Source organism: Colias philodice, chromosome 14, assembly GCF_061535455.1.
Source record: "Colias philodice isolate Cphi_HAF_F1 chromosome 14, ilColPhil1 Martin Lab GWU primary, whole genome shotgun sequence".
Classification (NCBI taxonomy): domain Eukaryota; kingdom Metazoa; phylum Arthropoda; class Insecta; order Lepidoptera; family Pieridae; genus Colias; species Colias philodice.
In genome coordinates, this window is record NC_143099.1 from 5,966,828 (window position 1) to 5,990,452 (window position 23,625).

At 33.5% G+C, this 23,625-nt stretch overlaps 2 protein-coding genes across 3 annotated transcripts in view; one reads left to right on the plus strand and one right to left on the minus strand.

The window, feature by feature from the left end:
- The window catches only part of cpo (RNA-binding protein), a 151,012-nt gene extending 134,619 nt beyond the window's left edge, over positions 1–16,393 (minus strand). The window contains exons 1-2 of the mRNA XM_089703674.1: positions 16,230–16,393; positions 1,567–2,270 (exon numbers count right to left, since the gene is read on the minus strand). Coding sequence (XP_089559800.1) covers positions 1,567–1,626 — 60 coding nt within the window. The 5' untranslated portion in view covers positions 1,627–2,270; positions 16,230–16,393. The remainder of the gene's footprint in view (positions 1–1,566; positions 2,271–16,229) is intronic.
- Girdin (protein girdin) overlaps positions 1–23,625 on the plus strand; it is a 362,727-nt gene that overhangs the window by 220,196 nt on the left and 118,906 nt on the right. The window lies entirely within an intron of this gene.

The window sequence follows — 23,625 nt, forward strand, 5'->3', positions numbered from 1 at the left end:
GATCTGATTTCGAATAAACGGTGATATTTATTATATACGCATACGACATAAACCACTAACTAATACTTTTCTTCATGATGATTTGCAATATGGGACGGATATTCTGTAATACAGTATGAGATAATATCCGCCAAAATTTAAAATTTACTAATATAAATGCATTACAACTCAAAAGAACTGTCTGAAAGTGTATAGGGTATTGAGATGAATCATAATCTGATTATTATGACCGGTTCAAGACATAAACAAAGATAAATTTAAAATCAACTTCCAAACAGCTATAACATGAATAAATAACTTATTAGCGTGACATAATTGCGAAATTGTTATATTATAAATTCAGGGTGTCATAAACTCAGATATTCATTAAATCTTCTACTATGTCATGCACAAACTTTGTGCGCACTAAGAGATGGAAGCGTGCAAGGCTAATTTAACCTAATATGAATAAAGGATTAGTCCCATGAGGCTCAACTCAGTATACAGCAATGTAGTCAGTCGCTTGAATGATTGCATCCATGCTATGTTGGCAAAGGGTCTTGTCCATAATCTCGCCCCTTTGCTTAGTGCATGAATTCACATCAAAGAGATGCAACATTACTTCAAACGTTGTAAGCCTCACAGTTGGGCTTCTTCGAGTTTGCGAATACCATACAAAACTATTAACGCTCAATTAACAGCATGAACCACAGACAAACTACATTATTCGTGTAATAGATATTATGGTGAAGTACCTAATTTGAATATAACAAACATCTGCATATTTGATTCTCGAAATATTGAAGCAGGAAAATATAATCCGAAACAGGAATTAATCTAACTGCGTTTATTTTAGCAATCACCTTATATTTAAGCCGTAAATATTATTGAACTGATATTACATAAATTACGGAGCAATAAGAGTTGATATATTTCAATAGCTGCGACTGTGAATAATGTAACGCTTTCGAGTAGCAGTCGCGATAAATTTCCTTTTATTGTGTTAGCGAATGCTTATTGTATATCCGAACGTTTTCCCATTGAAATGGGTACAGCGACGGCGCCGCGCCTCTTAGCTATTACTTAACAATTGTTCGATGACAAATTGCTAAAGCGATACATTAAGTCCTCTCCGACGCACGAACTTTAGTGCCATTCCAGTTTCTATTGTTAATTTATAGCTACCGGTAGACCGGCGGAACACAATGAGATCCCTATCTATGAATTCATTGAAATTTTCAGGAAATCTTTTATAGGATATACTGGCTCAGATCCCTGGGGTAATTATCCTTACTCGTTAGTCGAATAAGCTATCGTTATTGCTTTAAGACAATTGGGTTGCTGGGCCACCGGTAGCTAATGACCTGTAAAAGTTATACTGATCGTTTATCAAAAGTTCCCTTTTCATCGAATTTTATATTCTTAACAAGCAATTTATTGTTTTCTTGAAGGTGATTAAGTAAACAAAGAATGTTTGCGAGAAAATAAGACCGAAATGTTGTTTATTAATAAGACTATAGGTATATATTCTGAATCAAATACTTTTTGAGTTCTTGTGTGGTAAAACTTAAAACAGAAATAACTTACCTCTTCCTCTGTAGTTGCTGTATTGACGGAGTCCATGCTCTGACACAAAGCGAGCTCCATGTTCTTGTGTTGCGGGGATGAAGCCCGCGGCGAAGGCTGCTGCGGCGGCACCAGCGCGCCCTGTGTCGCTCCCGCTGCCTGCTGCGTGCCTGCGCCGCCCGTGGGACTTTGCCCCTGACCTCCTTGCAAATTCTGCACGGCTTGCAGACTCTGCTGCGCTGCCTGTAGGCTCTGCGCTTGCAAGTTCTGCAGCGACTGGTGTGCCAGATTCAACTGGTGTTGCTGCACGATGCTCTGTTGCACTATGCTCTGCTGCACTTTGATGTGCTGATGCACCGCTAGTTGGTGGATGGGGTGAATCGCGGTGGGAGCGGGGTACGGGGGGGAGAGACGCTGACGCTTCACTTGCGCACTCTGAAGCGCTTCGTGCAGCCTCTTCACCGGGAGGGGGCTCTGGCCGAGGTTATCCACGGCGGTGGCGGGGAGTGCTGGCCGAGTCGCGCGACTCCGGCGAGCACTGACTGTGGCGGCTACACGGAACTAAACACGCGACACGAGATATCGCGTACTACAACGGCGACGAGCGCGCGTTGTTTTTTCAAGTCCGATTTTAATAATGCGACGCGCCTATTAATGTTTTTGTTTAGCGCTTCTGCACTATTAGTATCATTCGTGTAAGATGGTACTCCACTTGTAAAGTGATCCTGAAAAGAAGAAAAATATATTAATCAATTACATAATATTTTCTACTAAATACATGAAATACAAAATATTTATAGAATAGCAGCTCTATGTTTATTACGAAAATTATATTATCTCACGAATAGAATAAGATTATAAATAAAGTATCTTTGAATAATACATCGTTCAAAAGCATTCAGGAAATATCTATTCCCTGAATCACTGCACGTATAAAAATGTAGAGTCCTAAAATCTTCAAAAAATACACATTAAACGTTATTTTTAAAATGTCAAACAGAACCGAATGCAGCACGTGGGTGTCGGGCCGCCATTTACTCTGTTAGTCATCGCAATAAACACCTAGAATTATCTAAATTGAAGAGCAGAGAGATGACATCACATCGGATTAACTGCGGCTACTTGGTAATTATTTTACTGGGTTAAACGAATGGGAATAAGGTTATAATGATTATCATAACAATTCTTGTTTATGTAACATAGCCACAATGAGTTCCTAGAACTAAAAAGATTCACATTTTACGCTTTAATAACAATTATTAATCTAGCAAGAAATCTTACGAAGACGTTTTTGTGGTAAAATTTGGCACGGAAATAGCTCGATTTCTAAGAGAGGATATACCTACGCATTTTATCCCAATTGAATCGACATTGTAGACTTAATATTAAAAATTTCCGCCTTGTAACAATAGAAGTTATTTCGATAGATTCGTCCTATAGGTATGTATTATAGAATAAAGAATTGCATCGTTATAAGCATACATTGGGTAAAGATCGAGTTATTATACCTATCGAATCATTTTGACAGAAGACAATTTTATATCCAGGAGCTAAAGCATAATCCAATAGGTATTTTGAAATCATTTTTTCCCCCCATTTTAAATCTCTTCTAATGTTTGTTTATGTGAAAGCAATCAAGACTACAATTTCGCATACGACTTTGCTCGCGCCTACCTCCTTCAAGTTATCACGAAGCAGCAACTTCTATACAAATATTTAAAAACTTCCTTCTTTTTTTGATAAGGAACCGAATCCACGCTTTATTGATAATCGGTTTGATTGAAAACGAAACAAATTTGTAACCATATAGGTAGGTATATATGTATCTAAATTCGTATCTGTATAAAATTTGTAGGAATGTCTAATAGTTAATTTATATTATTAACAACTGCCATAAAAGTATCAAAACTATTCACACCATACAATGGACCCTCTAAGTTCAATCCTTGTAACATATCTACATTTTGATAGACTATGTTCTGTTTTTATTTGCACTTTGTTGCGTCATTGTGATTATAGTGTTAATGAGACCACAGTAAATTAGTATTGTCTTTAGGTTGTTATTTTTAAGGTAATCGTTTTCTTGCTATTACTTATCATTTTTATTTTGTTGTTCTGCCAAATGATAATTTTGAGTGACCTTATTGATATCTATTTTTAATATACTTACATTTAAAAATTTCATCTGCATTTGAAACATAAAATACGAAATATGAACAACTTTACAAACTGAGTGCGAGTAAAATAAGAATTTATTGAAATAGAAGTCATAAATAGAAAGATTTTACACAAAAATAGCTAAAAGTAACCAATTAACAACCGCTCAAAATAGAAGTCTATTATCACCGTTAACGCTTAATATGCAGCCTTAAGTCGTGTAGGCGTCAACAAGCTATTTAGTAGCATCTGATACGCAGCCCGTCTAATAATACAATTCAGTCTTAATATGTAACAATCACGTGTTTTTTACATGAGCTAGAACAACTTCAAGGTCACGGCTTTTTGCTCCTTCGCGTGACTAACACGCAAACAAAAAAGCTCAATTCTTTTCAACGTAATGAATACCTCAAACTATGCTGTATGTGTATGATATTCACGTTGGTACCTACTTCAGTATTTATGTACCGAGCTATTTTCTCACGTTTTCAATTGTAAATAATTAAGATTGTATCTTTTTGATCTGGGAGCAAACAATGTAAAAACAGTGACAATATACAAATAAAAACAAGAAGATATCCATCTAAAAATGTAGGTACCTATAGCTGGATAAACAACAAAATTTTATATTTTGATGCCTTCCTGAATGCCTTATGAATGTTTTACCTGTGCAGGTTTAATAATTGCATAAAGTACCTACCTATCTACCAAATGTATTTTTACGTTTTTATTGTATTTTATGAGATATACGAAAACATGTTTCTTATATTTAGGTATTTTACATTTCATTGCAAACAAACAAAGTATTATATCTATATAAAATATTTTATACAGGTTCTAAATTCTAAAAAATGGATCAAATGTTTCGTTTTGTTGTGCTTAGACTTTAAAGTTTGCTAATTTTTTATACAGTTAATAGATACTAAAGTGTTTTTTAAAGTTTGTTAATATTTGAGAAATAATAATAAGTACTTTATTTTCATACAATATTTTGTGATAAATATACCTGAATTAAATATTTTAAAAGTGTAGTCACTATCTATATTTACAACCCACCACCTCAAAAGTCAAAACTACCTTTATTTACATACACAGAAAATGTATTAACTTAATTAAATCCGACTTAATTACACTCTACCCACATCAATTGCTAGCAAACACGTTTCCTATCATTTTAATAGCATCAATAAATGAACAGTGACGTCATCGAGATTCTACCACATTGAGATAAGGAGGACAATAGTTATTAGTTACCTACTGTTCGCCAACACAATGATAATACTAAAAGTGATTACGTTTAATATTTGAATTTATAAACAAATTTATAACGAAGTATTAAGGACTAACGAAGTCCTTTTAGATACCAAATTGAATGGACTACATGTGTATTGCAAAGATATCTAAATAAAACGTCACATGCCTTTTAAATTATGCAAAAATGCAATAATAATAGAGAGTAGAGGTAGAGTTTTTGAATTAAAAAAATAAATTCACCTTATTGAAATGAAATCCTTAAATATTTTCTATCTGTTTGCGTTATATCAAGGTGATTTGTAAATAAGCTGCAGGCAGCGGAAGTACGAAGCCTCCATTTCATCTATTATAAGTCCCGGGATCCCCGACTTCGACGCTTTGATTTATCGAGTCTTATAACTCTTCCAATATATCATATATTTATTTTAAAACACTATTTCCTTTTAAACTGTATTATTGTTAGACTTATGATATACTATATAGGGTATTTTTATTTAAGTAAATAAAAAATGTGTGCAATTGCATACCTACGGCTACGAAGTACGAACTATACTGAAACCCGCAAATTTGGTTTTGGTAACCCTATACATTTTTAATCTTGATTATATTATATTGGTTAGGGAGCCAGGTGCAAATTTGGTTAACTATTTCCTCTCAAGAGATAATTCGTCAGACGCATGAGAGTATAGTATTATAAAGCCTCGTGAACGTCAGCTGGCGCTCGGTTGGGGGGGTGAGCGGTTGTAGCCTCCCAAGCACATAGGAAAAAAAATACATTCATTCATTCATTTCCTCTCAGCTAAAAATTTGTCAAATTGTAGCTAACCCAATATCTCAACGAAAAAAAATAGTCAGCTGGTTACAACATGGTGTATTATACGTCAGCTGGTGTCTCGAACATGAAAGTTAAATTTAAAGAAAAATTTATTTTCCGTTATTTCCTCTCAAACAAAAATTTACCTGATGATAGCTTATATGTAACTGTGGATAAATATATATGTCAGCTGGCTGTATCTTGGTGGAAAAACCGTCAGCTGATACGGGAGGCTACAACCGCTCTTCCCCCCAACCGAGCTCCAGCTGACGTTCAAGAGGCTTCATAATACTATACTTTGATGCATTTTACTAATTACCGCTTGAGAGGAACTTGGTCATAAAATCTGCTGCTGGCTCCCGGACCAATTCTTAAATCTATGCAAAACGATGCAAAATGCAAATTCATTATTTAAAAGTAGAGATACCTAGTAGCTACTTAGGTACTAAGTGAAGGTGCAATTAATATCTTCCTGCAAGTATGAATTTTTACTTTACTACGAAAATAGGAAATCTCAGGTGACGTACAAGTATTAAAAAGTTCATAATGTATTTATTGCAAAAGCAATAATAGTTTCCGAGAACATTTATGAACCAGAGTTTATTAGTGCTCGGTCTCATAACAAGTTATTACATAATATTACACCTGATGCTTATTGGATCAATCATAATAACTACGAACATAAAGAACAACGTAATAACATTAGACGATTTATTTTTGTAATATAATTAACACTTATGTACGCATTTGTTTTGTACACAAGATAAACATAAGTAGTACCTACCTATTTGGAAAATGGAAGGATCAATTCTTATCCATACTAACTAATATTATAAAATGCGAAAGTAACTCTGTCTGTCTGTCTGTTACTCAATCACGCTTAAACTACTGAACAAAATTTCATGAAATTTGGTATGGAGATATTTTGATACCCGAGAAAGGACATAGGCTACTTTTTATCCCGGGAAAATGACGCAATCCCGGAAATCCCACGGGAACGGGAACTATGCGGGTTTTTCTTTGACTCAGCGGGCGAAGCCGCGGGCGGAAACCTATAGTTATTTATATCTTAGTAGGTATGGTTGTACGTAAGGAAGTGATACTCGAAATTGAAATACATAGATAATATATTTGAATATAAATTTCTCAATATTGACGACCTTAGTTAGTTACAGCAAAGTGATGGTATTAAAGGGCTGAATGGAAGGGAATATTTGTCTCTAGACCCAACCATCGTAACACAAAATGTAATAGGACACTGTAAATATTCTACGTGGGTGTGATAGCTTCCCTTTTGTATAACTATATTGAAATAGATTGAATTAACTTCAATAATTCTTTACTTAGCTATTAATTTCTCTAGAAAAGAATAACAAAGTACCTACAGCCAGGAGAAACGCTGAATGAGTCCTCTACGAAACAACTCAAAGTATGAGGTTCGCGTCCTAAACCAACAAGTTTAATTCGAAAACTATGTGTTTGGGTACAAAGAAATAGTTTCGGGGGTTATTCTGAAGATGGATAGGCAAAGGGGCGGCCCGAATACTCAATATTGCAGAAACTTCGAGAAACAAATCTAAATCAAGGCATTTGATATCTACTTCTTAATAAAACCAATACGATTATGCTCTATTATAAGTTATAACGTTTAAATAATCCAATGTGTTAATAAACTGTAATTCATTCTGGAAAAAAATTCTAGATAGAAACTATGACATAAGTAGGTAAATTAAAAATAACATAAATAAATAGTTCATGATATTAATGAAAAGGTTTCTAGTGTTTACTTTTCAATTATATCTACTAACTATGCTCTATACAAACAGAACTAGCATTATTCATATTCGCATGCAATGTTCTATCACAAACATAACGTTGTGTCGGAAACATTCCTCATACATATAATTTAGAAAGCATCTTTTTGCAATGCAAACATTTATTGTGAGTACTTTAAGCGGATCAAAGGAAATCCTACAACTACACGATTTAATACCATCGGAGTATTCAACTTTAAGAGCCCCTTGTACTGAAAGTTTAGGCATTTTAGGCACTGAGATGGCTCGGGCCCGCATTGCGCAGGAGCCGGCGCGGCATGAACTCCGGTGACCTATGAAGGCGGGCGATTATGCCACAGTATAAATAAATCAGTAGTTCGATTTTATTTGCTATCGTAGGAATGTTGTTGATAAATAAATTTACTACTTATCCTATACCATTAAACGAGCAATATTTGCATATTTATATATTTGTTTGTATATATACAGTGTGGAAATTTTCGATGTGCCCTGAATGGAAAGTACTTGAAATACTAGGGATAGCAAATTTTTCTGAAAGGAAACATTCCTTTTTCAAATTTTATTTTATTATTCAAATCGATAGAAACAATATAAAAGATAATTTATTGTTAATTTCTCGTAAAAATTTTTTGGTCTATTTTATACATACATTTAAAGTTTAAAATGAAACTCTCGTTCTGGATACATTAATTTATTTTCTTCTGAAAATATTGGTAATAATAATTAAAAGTAAAACAAATAAAAAAGGCAAAATAATAATTGAATATAAGTATGTAATAAGTAAGTTAGTGTATTCAACCAACTTAAAAAAGTGTGACTATTTTACAACAATTTGAATAATAATCAATTAATGATTTGTATTATTGTATACAATATCGAAGCTTTTTAAGAAATGTATAAAATACTTTTTTATGAATTATTAATTATTATCATACATCATAATATTATGTTACCGGCAATATATTAAACCCTTCTTAGTAAATGTATGTTATTCCGAGAAACGGTCGGAATGAAATAAATTATATTCGTCACATTACCTATGATATCTTTAAATCTGAACTTTTCCTAAGTAGCAAATGTGGGTGGTTTTTGGGCTAGCGATTAACCAATATGAGGTCAAAACTAAAATCCAAGATGGCGCCGAAGAGAATTTGAAATGTTTTCGTCATGGGTGTCATTTTCAAAGAGTTGGAGTAGCTATTAATCAATATGAGGTCAAATCTAAAATCCAAAATGGCGCCGACGAAAATTTGACAAAATTTCGTCACGGGTGTCATTTTCAAAGAGTTGGAGTAGCTATTAATCAATATGAGGTCAAATCTAAAATCCAAAATGGCGCCGACGAAAATTTGACAAAATTTCGTCACAGGTGTCATTTTCATGGTTTTTGGGGTAGCTATAATTAACCAATATGAGGTCAAAACTAAAATCCAAGATGGTGTCGACGAAAATTTTACATCTTTACGGCATGAGTTTCATTTTCAAGGTTTTTGAGACAGCTATGTACAAATCCCCAATGTTACCGTCGATAATTTGGTAAGTATATTTTTCTTACAACCGTTTACATATTTTTCGAGCAGAATTCAGAAACCTTGAAAATGACACCCGTGACGAAAAGATGTAAAGTTTTCGTCCGCGCCATCTTGAATTTTAGTTTTGACCTCATATTGGTTAATAGCTACCCCAATAACCATGAAAATGACACCCATGACGAAAAGATGTAAAATTTTCGTCGGCGCCATCTTGGATTTTAGTTTTGACCTCATATTGGTTAATAGCTACCCCAAAACCCATGAAAATGACACCCATGACGAAAAGATGTAAAATTTTCGACGGCGCCATCTTGGATTATAGTTTTGACCTCATATTCGTTAATAGCTACCCCAAAAACCATGAAAATGACACCCATGACGAAAAGATGTAAGATTTTCGTCGGCGCCATCTTGGATTTTAGTTTTGACCTCATATTCGTTAATAGCTACCCCAAAAACCATGAAAATGACACCCATGACGAAAAGATGTAAAATTTTCGTCGGCGCCATCTTGGATTTTAGTTTTGACCTCATATTGGTTAATAGCTACCCCAAAAACCATCAAAATGACACCCATGACGAAAAGATGTAAAATTTTCGTCGGCGCCATCTTGGATTATAGTTTTGACCTCATATTCGTTAATTGCTACCCCAAGAACCATGAAAATGACACCCATGACGAAAAGATGTAAAATTTTCGTCGGCGCCATCTTGGATTTTAGTTTTGACCTCATATTGGTTAATAGCTACCCCAAAAACCATGAAAATGACACCCATGACGAAAAGATGTAAAATTTTCGTCGGCGCCATCTTGGATTATAGTTTTGACCTCATATTCGTTAATTGCTACCCCAAAAACCATGAAAATGACACCCATCACGAAAAAAGTCAAATTTTCGTCGGCGCCATCTTGGATTGTTGTTTCATAAAAATAATATTTGTCATACTCATTGAATACAGATCAACCAACATCATAATAGTCTTTCTACTAGTACTTCAAAACTTTGCCGCTATTCCTATTCAATAACCCATAAAAAAGAGGATCTCAGGCAAGGTAATTTTTAAAACATAATTTTAAATCACTACATAGTATAAAACAAAGTCGCTTTCACTGTCCCTATGTCCCTTTGTACGCTTAAATCTTTGAAACTACGCAACGGATTTTGATGCGGTTTTAATAGTTCTTTCGATTCCCGGTCGAAGAAAATGAATTTTTGAAAATCTTTGAATACAGTTCTATTTCTTTTTAAAAATAAAGGATATTTGCTATCTCCAGTATTTCTAGTACTTTCACCCAGGGCCCATCGAAAATTTCCACACTGTATTTACAAACAAATATATTAATATGCAAATATTGTTCGTTTAATAGTATAGAATAAGAAGTTAATTTATATTTACAACAATAATCCTAGGATAACTAACAAAATCAAACTACTGATTTATTTATACCGTGACATGCTCGCCGTTTTACTCGCCGCTCGGTTCTAATACGCGAGCGGCGACTGCAACGTGGTCGGGAGCAAAACTAGCACAGGTCCTCCTTCGATGACGTCCGGCTGGACTCTGGCGGCACTGACGTGGTGCGCGCGAGTCGCATTTTACGTATTATATTTTATATAGAAAAAAATAAGGGCTAAATTAAAAATCTATCCAAAAATTTCCCTGTAAAACCTGATTAGTAAATGAAATGTCAAATTTTCATAAACATAGCGTTCCCCTAATTCTCATAAAACTGATTATGCTTTTAAAATCGATGTTACTTCTGATTTTTTTTTGATCGAGTCAAATGTTTAATATTGTGTTTTTATCCAAAAAAGTCACTAGATCAAACGTTTATCTGTGCTATATATTTTTTTAGGATTTTAAATATGATGATTTCTATCCAAAAACCATGATTTAGAAACATACATTTCGGAGCAGGGCCCCTTAATACACGTTTGCCTAACTTCGCTTTAACATCAAAGCTTGTGGGAGGTTACAAAATGTGTTATAGGCAAATATATGAACGTCAAAATACAGGGCAGAGTCTGAACTGTTATTCCATAAATGTGGCTAACAAACAAAGCCGTTTAATTAACAAAGCCGGCCTGACAACCAATAGAACCATTCACGTAATGAAATTCGACTGAAACAAACTCAATTGTATAGCCAACATAAATTGTAACATACCTACTCGTTTTGATAAACATTCCATGCATCATCATCATACATTGGCATTTTTGGAACTCGATTGTACTTACTATTGTTTATTGAATTGCAAATATATTTTCAATTTTGATTGGAAAAAGCAATCTATTATCACAAAGTAATTATTTATTTCTAATGGATTTCACATGAAAGTGAACTCTATCAAAACTTTCATTATTTAGAATTCAACAAAATATCCGCACATAGAATGTAATAAAATCCGTTGATATGTAGAACGATATATTAAATCTCAAAGCTCGAATTAATGAATGGAAAGTACTGGAACATTAGAAACTTTGTGCTGCAGGAAAGAGTATAGACACTTTCCTATTCGCTTGCTAATTGTAAAACATTAGCAGTAGTGCTTTTGAGCGTACTCCAATTTCGCGTAAAAGAACCTTTGTTTGTTCATATTCATAGAATGTGCGCCGCAAATTGAGTCTAATTGCTACAACAAAGTGTTGAATCAGGCCAGCCGACGTGCCTTCGTGTCCTAAATTGCGCCTATTTAACCATTTAGGATGAGAACACCCACCGGCCACCTGTTTTGAAGTTTTCGCGGTGACGGCTTTGAGTGACATCAGCTGTTACTTTTCATATTGCTTACTTTTGTAATACCGCCCTCTGATGGCGGTAAACTCATACTAAAATTTTTTGTGAACTCTACAAAAAAATATTAAATGATATTTCTTCATATTATTGTGCAAAATTTTCAATTTAATATAATAGTATAAACTGCAATAGGTGTCCATATATGGAATAGAGTCTTAATGCACCCATGCATGATGCAATTAAATCATCCTTAATCATTAGAAACTCTACCACGAATAAGTAAATAGTCAATTACTTCAATAAAAGTATGTCTACAAATACCGATAGGTTCCAGCAAAGCCAACTGATAAACGCCTCAAAAATTAAATACAAATTCATATTTAGATATTTTGGTATTAAAATTTTCCAATACATCATAGTACATGTTATTTACAAGAAAAACAAGTCATGGTCTGTATCATTAATGGCCTAAAGAGATTTTTATTACCGCAAATATTTACATTTGGCGGAAATCGCAGTCATCGTGAAGGAACCAATGTTCTAGTTTTTCACATCACATAAAATCTGATAAAATTTATTACATCGCTTTTAATTAGGTCCAACTCGTTTGACATAGAAAAGAACAGAGTAGGTATGTGGTTTTATGTCATTTGTATTATTTATATTTGTATGTTTTGTTTATTTATGTTTAAGCACACCCCGGACCAACCGGACACTCCATACAAAATTATCGTTTTGACAGTGACACTGTAGAGACTGCAAATGTGTGTGTTAACGCTTTATGGTTGGCACATTTTTGACTAGCGTAAAAAAAATTCGCGTTTTTCTGATGAAATACATCCGTAAACAGCACAATATATCTAACCATTTTCTACGAAAAACGATAATCATGCACAAATCCAAAATAATAAAATTACTTTAAGTCAATTTGATTAATGTTGTCAATCTTCGTTGCGTTTGCGTATCGTCCCTGTAGAAAAATGTGGACCATTTTTAGACTGATCGTGCGGGGTGAGGTAAGTGTTTAATTTTGGCGGGAGGCGGAGAGTGTCCGTTCTGTAGCGTTTAGCTACTATTATGTATTCTGTGGTTTAAGTTAAATATTTTCTGAACTCTTTGACAAATGCTTTCCATATTAAACAGCCTGAAATTCAGTTCAATTACTTGGAAATTAAAAACAAATACACTTGAAGTTTTCCTCAATTCGCCATGAATTGAGTAAAAATGCTGAATTCAAAGTAAAACTATCGAACTGGCATGACAATCGATTGTGTAAACTATCGTGCCAAAGAAAGCGTGGCGGACCACTGGCGGACATATTTTTTATTGCAAAACAATTCTATTCGAGCGTATTGCAAAATAGACCAAAACGGATTGATTCCACTGCAATCCTATCACAACCGATCCATATTTTTGAATGTGCAAACAGTGTGACATGTAACGCTATATTTTACGTATACAAATCATTTTATTTATGAATACTGTCTATGCAGGTTTGTCGCGAAATTTAGAATAGTAAAGCATTTTGTTATTTATAACTGCAATAAGCAGTGAGCACCTATTTCATATAGGTATGGAATAAAGAATTGTGTTCAGTTATATTAAACAAAAGATTATTTTTCTGTATCTATTGTGGGCATTATAGAGGTTTATTATTGTCTTCTTGGCGCAGCCAACCGGCTATAACTTAAGATACGCTTATCGCTTCGCTGGCTCGCTTCGTATTCCAAATGTTCCTTACTGACGTCCATCTCATCCTATTCGTTTTAATTCTATTTAGTTCAAGTGTCTTTCATTCAATAAATTGTAGGTCTTTATTTAGAGTACGTACGCAACGACACACGTCGAAAGACACATTATGCATTTATCTAGATCAAAATACCCAGCGCAATTAATTTAACAAGCGGCTATTAGTACCTCTCATGATCTCGCGGTCGTGACTCGTGACGCAACGAAACCGGCACAATGGCTTCTCTACAAGTGACTATTCGGAGCGGACTCGCCTCGGTAATTACGCCAACGAAGTACACAAGAACGGATTGACAACAAAAACTGTAATAATGGACATAGATATGCAACGGAAAGAATGAGACGTTGAGACGCTACAAAAAATTTCGATTTACAATAAACGCTGTGGTCTAAGGTACTCAGATCGCAATAAGTTGCTTTATATTTTATGTTTCTTGGTTTAGAAATTGCTCGGATTATTGTAGGTACTCTTGTTAGAAATTCGTCGAAGTAAAGTTTTGTGTAACCTGCTATGTCTGAATCAAGCATATTTTCAACTTGAGATAACTAAATGAACAAGGTTAATTTTTTCAATCCAATCTTGTATCTTAAGTTTAAAATTATATAGATTATGATAACATTAAAACATTATTATTACCTATTTCTTTTCAAAATATTAAAGTCATTAGAATCTTAGAGCATAATTGTAAATTAGTACAATATATTTCACCACAATCCCTTTCGACCATAGCATAACAAAAACCAACAATGAAACGAATGTAAGCGAAAAGTACTCTCTTGATTGAAAAGAACAATAGCATTGTATTGTTTTCAATTGCATAGTCTTATTCGCAATAAGTGCATACCATGAGACGTAATGTATCGTTTATTCGATTTTTTATAGCCTTTATCGTCTACGAAAGTTGTTTTCTACCAACCACAGAACTTTTTATCAGATAAAATGGAACAAGTAGGTAGGTACCTACATATTTCAATAATAACGAACTCTTCAAAGCCCAATTATTTAATTTGTCATCTAGCGAACCCTCACCCGATTCAAAACCTCATCTGAATCTAATTCGATTAACCTCTTAACATGAGCAGTTAAATTTAATGATCACACCGGCATTCTTAAGGTCATTCTCGTCAATTAACTCCAATTAGTCTCTACGTCTGCCCATTCAATAACAATATAGAATATTTATTATTTCATTTATGTAACAATACTAGAATTCTACTAATCTAATACTGATATCATATTAATTAGTTAATTGAAGGGTGAATGAATATTCATCGTGACAGCTGGACGGATGCAATAGTAGCGACCCCTTGTGCATACTATCTGTACCTATATTGTTTACAGAACATACTAGAATACTTAGTAGGTTTTTATTTGCATTTGCGTTACCATAATATAACATTGTATGTTTTTGTGATTCAATGTGCATTGCTACTACAAAAAGTATGATTGCAATATACCTAGGTAATGTGTGATAATATTCTTATGTCACCGCATCAATGTTTCTTATTAGCATATAGGTTCGCATACGATATGAATAACGACTACCTATCAATGAAAATAAGTATTTTTTTGTGAATAAACTGTATAATATTGTTTATTTTTTAGATAGCGATAAATAATTGAGATATGAAAACGCATGGTTGAATTGCCTTTAATTCTATTTGTGTTGCTAAATATAAAATAATTTTTATACTACTCCTAATTTATTAGAGCGTACAGTCAGTTAGTACTTTCAAACGTTTCTATTCCAATTTTCTGACATGCAATGTTCATTAACTATATGATATTGGCCAAGGAATGCAGTACAATTACTATATTTCACAATATTATGTGAAACTAATACACACCTATTTACAAGGTATGTCTAAGTAGGTACAAACTGTGTTGAATTCATCGCAAAATTACGTCATTTAATAATAGATTTTATTATTTTAATTACCACTCTACATTTATTAAGTAGGTATCGTTACTGTGCGATATCAAATACTTATAAGGTTTTGGATTCATTACAATATTGTATTAATAAAATAATAAGGGCCAAGGATTAAAGAAACTTGCTATTTAAATTGTGAAATGACGATGAGTCAAAGTTTTCGGGCCTTATTCAAGCGAATTCATCATTATGTAGAGCGAGATATCCTAATAACAATACTAGAAATCTCATTATTAATTTATTTTTAAAATATTAAAGATTTCATAATTTAATTGTTTTTTAACCAGATAACATCATCAACCATAACTATCAAACATATCTTTATTATTTATCTAGAATTATATGCAACTTAGAAAGTTTTAACAAACTTGGATATAATGTGCGTCTTTATAAGATTTACCGAGTAATGTAAAGTATTTTCAAACACATGTCTAGTTAAACTACAGATAGTTGTCTGTGTAGCGCAGTTTGTTATGCTTATCTAAGCGGCGCGAACAATTAACGGATCGTAAATTTTAATCTAGTGAAAGAATAGCGCGCTTTTAACGGAATATTTATTCATACCAGCAACATCCATTTAAACTTTTTTTTTTCATTTAACTTTTCATGCGAAACGGAAAAACTATTGCCACCAATAACTTAGGTCTCTAACTACTGAATAGCGTAAATAAACATAGAGCAGCCTTTTTTAAACAACAACCTCCGTTACCTAGAAAACAATAGCACATATCACAAGCACACACACTGCTTTCGTCGGAAAACGCACATGCACAATTTTCCGAATATCAGTTACGGACACTGTCGGCCGCGACAAAGCAAAGGTGGCACATACAAGCACTACCTTTGCACGCGAAAGACTGACTGACGGTTCTCAGGCGGGCTCACGAGCGAGCGGGACGCGCGGCGGGCGTGCCAACACTCTGCGCGCGCATCTACTTCTCTCTCTCACTACTCGACTTCACATATAGTCGTCTCTTCTCCACACGCTTGAGCACACCTTTCGTTCCCGAGACAGGTGTTCTTGTCAATGTGTGCGTCCAGATATGGCAGCCCTTGTGTGTGCGCGCTTCCTGCGGCGGCGGATCGTTTTTTATGCCCGGCAGAAATTATAAAAAAGTAAATGGAGGGAAAATTAAATAAAACGTTTACAATGAAGCGTTTTCCTGTGCACTTTGAATGATTCAGTATGCGCTATTTTCAGGGTAGACATTCAATGGTATTCCACCGGCCGGCGGGGTGATTACGGAGCTTTTAACGGATGTTTGACTGATGTAGGTGGGCGTAATTAGGCATGGGGCGGAAAGGCATATTGATTGCGGTGACGCGGCTTTGTGGAAAAATCGATATTTTTGTATTAAAGGTGGCACGCGATGTGTCCGGCCCCATGCGTCCATGGATAAGTAAACCTGTGTATCGATCGCCTTCAAGTTTGACCCTAGTTTATGGCGCGCTATAACTCTAACTAAACGATAGCTTAGCCATAAAGAATACTTTTCTATTACCCTCAAATGAATCCATCGCACAATAGCGTACAACCTTAATAATATGTAAATACAACGGAGAGACAAAATTCCGTATCTTCCGCTGAATGAAAACAGAAAGTGCAATTATATTAAATGCGCATCCTCGTATTGTATACGGATAAAATGTATTTTAAATAAATATTTTGGAGAAACGCAAATCGCAATTCACCTCCGTGTAATTAATCGTTTTCACCAGGAGCGTATGCAATGAATATATTTTAAAATAACGTTGCCATCGCTTTTCATAAACTTAATTTGAAATGAAATGTAAAGGGCTTTACTGTTGAGGACTAATCTGCCAACCGGGACAGAGGGAACACAAAATATAAAACAAATTATAAGCAGTCGAGTGCAGGTTTTGGACGAAATTACGTCATTATTGCGAGAAATGGTACTAAATGTTACTTTTCAAAACTCTGCATTTACTTAGTTTAAGTGAAAATAAAATCCTTTTTGTGTTTTTAGGTAGTGATGCAGCTATTCAGTACGTTAAGAATCTATTGACCTACCTACTACTTTAGTGATAATTGTGAATTTATTTTTATTAATAAATTAAATATTAATCAAGGCTCTGAAATACAGATTATTAATTAATTTATATCGTAGCATACAATAGAGAAAACTAATAATTTAATAAATATCCATAGGACAGGCCAGCGCCATAGTGGCGATTTTATAACAAAGGCAAATTATTTCAGACCAGTAAAGAAATAAACCTTTTACAATCAAACATTTTCCACGCTTCATCTGTATAACAATTAACAATTGCGATGATGTAATTCCTTTATCACCCTCCAAAAACACAATAAAACCATTTCTAAATAACACATATATTTTCATCAATCAAAAATTCGGACAATAAAACAAAAGAAACAAACAATTACCTTATCGATACACGTACCTAATACCTATGTAGTACAGTACGTAAACATCACTACACAATTCATTAAGTCGGTTGCAGCAGGAATCGAGTGAAAATCTCATCAAAGAATAGATCTCGCTACAGACACAGCTTAACATAACAAGGACATCCTTATTGTTCGTGGAAACTTGACTTATTAAGATGTGGGACGGAACGATTCAATCAAAGGGAACAAATATTTTCCGACTCCTGACCTTAGCGATGCGGATTTGCGCACGGTCGTCGCTAAAAAGATTATGCCGCTTTTTATTGGGATTTAATAAAATGGCGTGCTAGATTTAAAATAAGATGGTAAGTCATAATAATTATTACTTACATTTGGCAAACATGTAATTAACTAAACGTTTTATTTTTTATATAAATTTGATCCTCAAAAGCTTTAAATGTTTTTCCACCCAAGACATCCATTTTTGATCTTTTTGTTCACTCACGTGTTTCCTCAGACAATTTTTATTATATTTTACAGTATTTATAATTATTTTAAAAACGAATTTTGATGAAATTAAATAATACAGTTAGATTCGAATTTCGAAACTTTAATGCTTTTTTAATTCACACTTATTTTTTTTCGTCTAAGGCATTGGTCACCATTGTGCAAATAAACTTAAAATTAAAGATAAATTATCGTAGCCTGTATAATTTAAGCAGTTATTTTAAATGAAAGCAGAAACATGTTATCTTTTAGCAAGATGTATTGTAAAATTAAATGGGTTACTTATTTATTTATTAATTTTAAATAGAGCCAATAGAGGTAACATGTCCGTATTTAAGCAAAAAGGAACCACCCAGCAAAAACGCACTTCTGAGATATCAAAGGATTTACAAAAACATTTGCAGCTCTGTCAGATGAAGTAAAATTAAAATTTATTTTATTTAAATTCATTGATAAATTACTTATTTAAGTATGTGTATATAAATTTGCTCTGAATATTCTTAAACTTTCTAGATAATTAAGAAAATGTGCATGTGGTTCCTTTTAACATTTATCAATTGATAGGTTTTCTCTTATACAAAAAGGAACCACATCCCAGGGATTTAATGATATAAATGAAACTATGTATTTATAATATCGTAATTAAAGCTTTAATTAATAAAATATATAAAATAATACTTATATAGGACGTTTATTCGACGTTATTATCAAATTGCATTTCGAAATCCACCGTATGTAGTCCATCTATTTGGTCTTCTATTGCATCATCACTAATGAGACCGTTATAAAAACTGTGCATCTTGTGGAATGAGATGTAATATGGACTGAATATCGCTAGAAGGTGAAGAAAGCTTCTCCAGAGGCAGCGACGTATAAGGTTCTTCATTATCTTCTGTAATAAAAAGAAAAAAGCTTTAAATCAAAACAATAAAGCCGCGTGGCTTTTATACGTAGGTAGATATATGGCGACAGCAAAATATTATTAGTTCTTATAAAGCCGTGTCCCTACTAGACGACTAAGTATGTTGTATGTACATGCGCCATGTACAAAAAACTGGCTAAGTGCGAGTCGGACTCGCGCAACGAAGAGTTCCGTACCATTATCTATAAAAACGGCAAAAAAATCACGGCTTATTGTATGGGAGCTTCTTAAATATTATTTATTAAGCTATTGCATAGCTTCTATCGCGGGCCTTGAGCGCGGGGACCGAATCGAGAAATTCCGTAACGAAAAAACCTCACTCCGACGGGCTCGAAGGTGTGGCTTGAAGGCATGCTATGCAATAGCTTTACCGCGGCAGTCCCCGAGTGCCATACGTCTTTTTTTATTCTGTTTTTTAGTATTTGTTGTTAGATCAGAAATACATCTAAACGTATTTTTCCAAAATAGTAGGTAGGTACCTAGATCATCGACAGTTATTTTTAAAACAGGGTTTAGACTTTAGTAGTTTCATCTCACAATGACAGATGAATCGTAACAAAATGACTCTTAATTCGACTCGCCTTCGTGAACAACGACATTGTCGTTAAAATACGTAAATCCACAGAAGATTCCTCTTTTACTTAATGAACTATCTTCTTAAAATCACACCACAATCGGGAATGAATCAAAAGTGGATAAAGCGTACCTGCATCTCAGATTCAATAAGTACTTAAATGCATTAAATAAAACTACTTACCCGTTGTATCTTCATTATTATCTTCGGTGTTCGTCTCCAATGCTTTTCTTACCCATTGCTTGCTTATTTATTTATTACTAAACATTTTCACATTTAATTTTAAAGGTAATTAACAAAAACAATAGAACTTACTTCGCGGAGGAAAAAAATACCGTCACGTATTCGCTATTAACTATGTATTTCGCTGAATGTCACCTATATTGACAGATGTTCGACGTTTTACTTAAAAAATTGGAGTTTTGCACTTTGAGCTATTTAAGTAATGAAATACGTTGTTTAAAGATGAGAAGCATTGTAACAAGTCAAGGCATTTGGTTCCATATAGCGATGATGGGTTTCAGAATGTTTTACAATATTTATTTATGCATAATAGAACCGAATGCTTGTGGTTTTATTTTGCAATAAAAAATTACAATTAAATTATGTATTTATTTTACGCATAACCATACCACAGAAACCTGGTTCCATTTTGTGTATTAAAAATAATTGTTATTAATAGAAATATGTGTAATGTATAATGGTACCAAGTAGGTGTGGATCTGTTTTGTATAAAATGACATGATAGTAATATCGTTTATTTGTTTGAACAAAGCAGTCCCGTGGTGCTGTGGTTCGGTTTTGCTTAATATGGTATTATTCGTTGTTGCTGGTGGTTCCTTTCTGCTTTTAGTATACCTTGTTTCCAACGTAAAAATCATGTGGTTCTTGTTTGTATAAGAATTTAGAGCACTTTTGAATGAGTATTCTTCAATAAAAGTAAAAAACGAAATTTGTCGAGTGGTTCCATTTTGCATAAATACGGACACATAAGCTTTTTTAAGTGGGGCAAGTGTCTATGAATCCAGTTACTCAAGATGAATACAAAATTTGTTCTGCTGAACTAAACGTTTTGCTACAATCATAATATTAACATTGTATTATATTGTATGTTTAGGTATAAAATATTGCGAAATTTTACACACATTTTTTAATCCAAAGTTATTTCATTATATCATCATCAGCCAATATTTATTATACAGATGTGATTTTTTATTAACTTTTTGATTGTTGGAAATGACGATTTTCCCACGATATTTTCCTTCACTATAAATTAATGAAGCAGTGGTTAGATGATAATGCACAGATATAATAAAATATTAAGTAATTTAATTGTTGTACATTTGGCTGGTTCAAACCTTGAATTTTAGAATAATTCAGTAGTAGGATGTAACTACTAACCTACAAGGGTCAGCTGCTCCCATAATACACTGGGGTAGATCCCTTTAAAAATAATAAAAAGTGTGCCTGATTTAGTAAAAGCTAATTTTCACACTGTTTGTATGCATTTCCTGAGAACATTTACTATGGTAATGTTTATTTTTTTTTACACCATATGAAAGTAGAGATTTCAATGAATAAAAGGCTCCCCAAGTTTTTGAAAAAAGCTGATATTTTGACGGGTGACTTTTCAATTGAAAATTAGGTTGTTTTTTTGGTATTAATTCAAAATAAGGCGAAAAAATAAATATTTTCAGTCAAATAAATGACAGTGTATTTGGGACATAATAAAGCAAGTTTCCACCAAATTTCGTAGAAAAAAAATAAATTTTGAAGTAGATAAAAATAAAAAACCAAAAACTTGGTTTTTTGAATTTTTCACCTAAATTTTGAGGTTATGTGAAAAAATTGTCAATGCAAAAGTGGTAGATCTTTTTATTACCTACAACTTTGCCATTGAACTTTTTTCCGTAGGACTTGTAGTTTTGTCGGAAATCAAGAGAAACCATTTTTTTCTCTTAAAAACTCCCCCCTCCCTCTTCCCGAACTCGGATTGACCGTAATTTATTTTTCCTTTAATTTTCATCATATTCCCCTCCTTTTCTAATGGGTTTCATCCGACTGCGATTTTTTTTTTGTTTCAAAAATTATCTACTCTAGTCTATAAGTTGATTCAATTGAAGTAAGAAAAAATTCGTCGTCATATCCGTCTTCTTAAGGATATTTCCCTTTATACCCAAATATGTATATCAAAAATTAAGACATCACATGTAGTAATAGATTTAGATTGTACCCATTTACAATAGATATTAGATACTATAATTACTGTATCAGGTAAACGGATCATTAATTATTGTACCTATATCTGTTACAGTAATTAATAATGTAATATACATAGGTAATCCCTACCTGTATACCTAGTAGTTATATATAGAAGGAAATTAATAAACCGTACAATAACTAGGCGATAATAACTTCTGTGCCGTAACACAGTGTGTGGGCTAGCACTTAGAAAAGCGTTACAGTACGTAATTTGTATTAGGCTGTACTAACAATGGGTATGAGTTATTATCCCGAACTATTACGTACATAATACGTAACAAAACAAATTTGTGATAAATAAATAGATGTTACATGTATTACTTTTCTTATTTTTAACTTGAATATGCTTACTAGGGAGATACAATACAATTACTTAAGCGAGAACAAGAATATTGTTATTCATTTGATTTTTATTTTAGGTACATGATGAATCTATTGTTACGATCTATACTTCTCTACTCTCTACGTTTTATATAAATCAAACATATTACTCCACCTAAATATCTAAAGAAATGGCTGAAAATCAGTTTGAAATAATATCTACTGTAGCATTGCTCCCCACCGTGTACGGTCTACGTTCTCTACGTATAAAGGTAGAGTAAACACAAGAGATATTTCACGGCTTCTCGTCACTATTACACAATTCGGTTATACCCAGATGTTGAAGCACTTAGCGGCCTGCAACGGTTTTATTATGAATAGCAATGGAACTAGTATTTTGCGGCTTTCCCTAGAGCCAGACGCAAATTAATGCCGGAGCTTTCAGCTAGAAATTAATGTAATGCACCTAGGTTACGTAGCCAAATTGTTGGCACTCAGTTAATTTTAAACAGCGCAACGAGGATAGGGCGAATTTTGTAATTGAATTTTTGATGCAAGCACGTGTGACCCGCTATGCAATATGTCGCTACAGCCGAACGATTACATCGTAACACGCTCGGCTCCGAAACAAAATCAGAAAAAAGTATAGTGGCCGGTTTGGCCCGAAACTTCAGCTTCGCAAGCAAAATTAATATCTGCTAATGAAAAAACCTATTCAACTCTCGTTTTATTATATGATCCTTTTAAGTAAAATATAATTATTTATAGTGTTGTACAGAAATAGATGGCTTTACAGCAGTACAATAGAATACAGCGTCTGTATTCTGGGACTTTTAATTAAATTACTGGAAATTATTTAGTACCTATTTATAGGAATATTAATATAATAAGATTGAGTTGTTCTTGTACCTATAATTTCTGAATATTCTCCTCTTGTTAAATAAGGTTGTTGGGAGAGATAAAGTAATAAGTTCGTTTTCATCGAATGCTCATATGTATTATTTTTAAAATAAATGAATATTATGTTACAAACGAGGTGGTGTGAACAAAGCTGTTTTAGTTTTTATTCCGTGTTCAAGGAGCATGGCAATATAAACAATTACAATCTTAATTAAAGTGTGTGCAAGATAAAAAAGAGATTTCTTTCT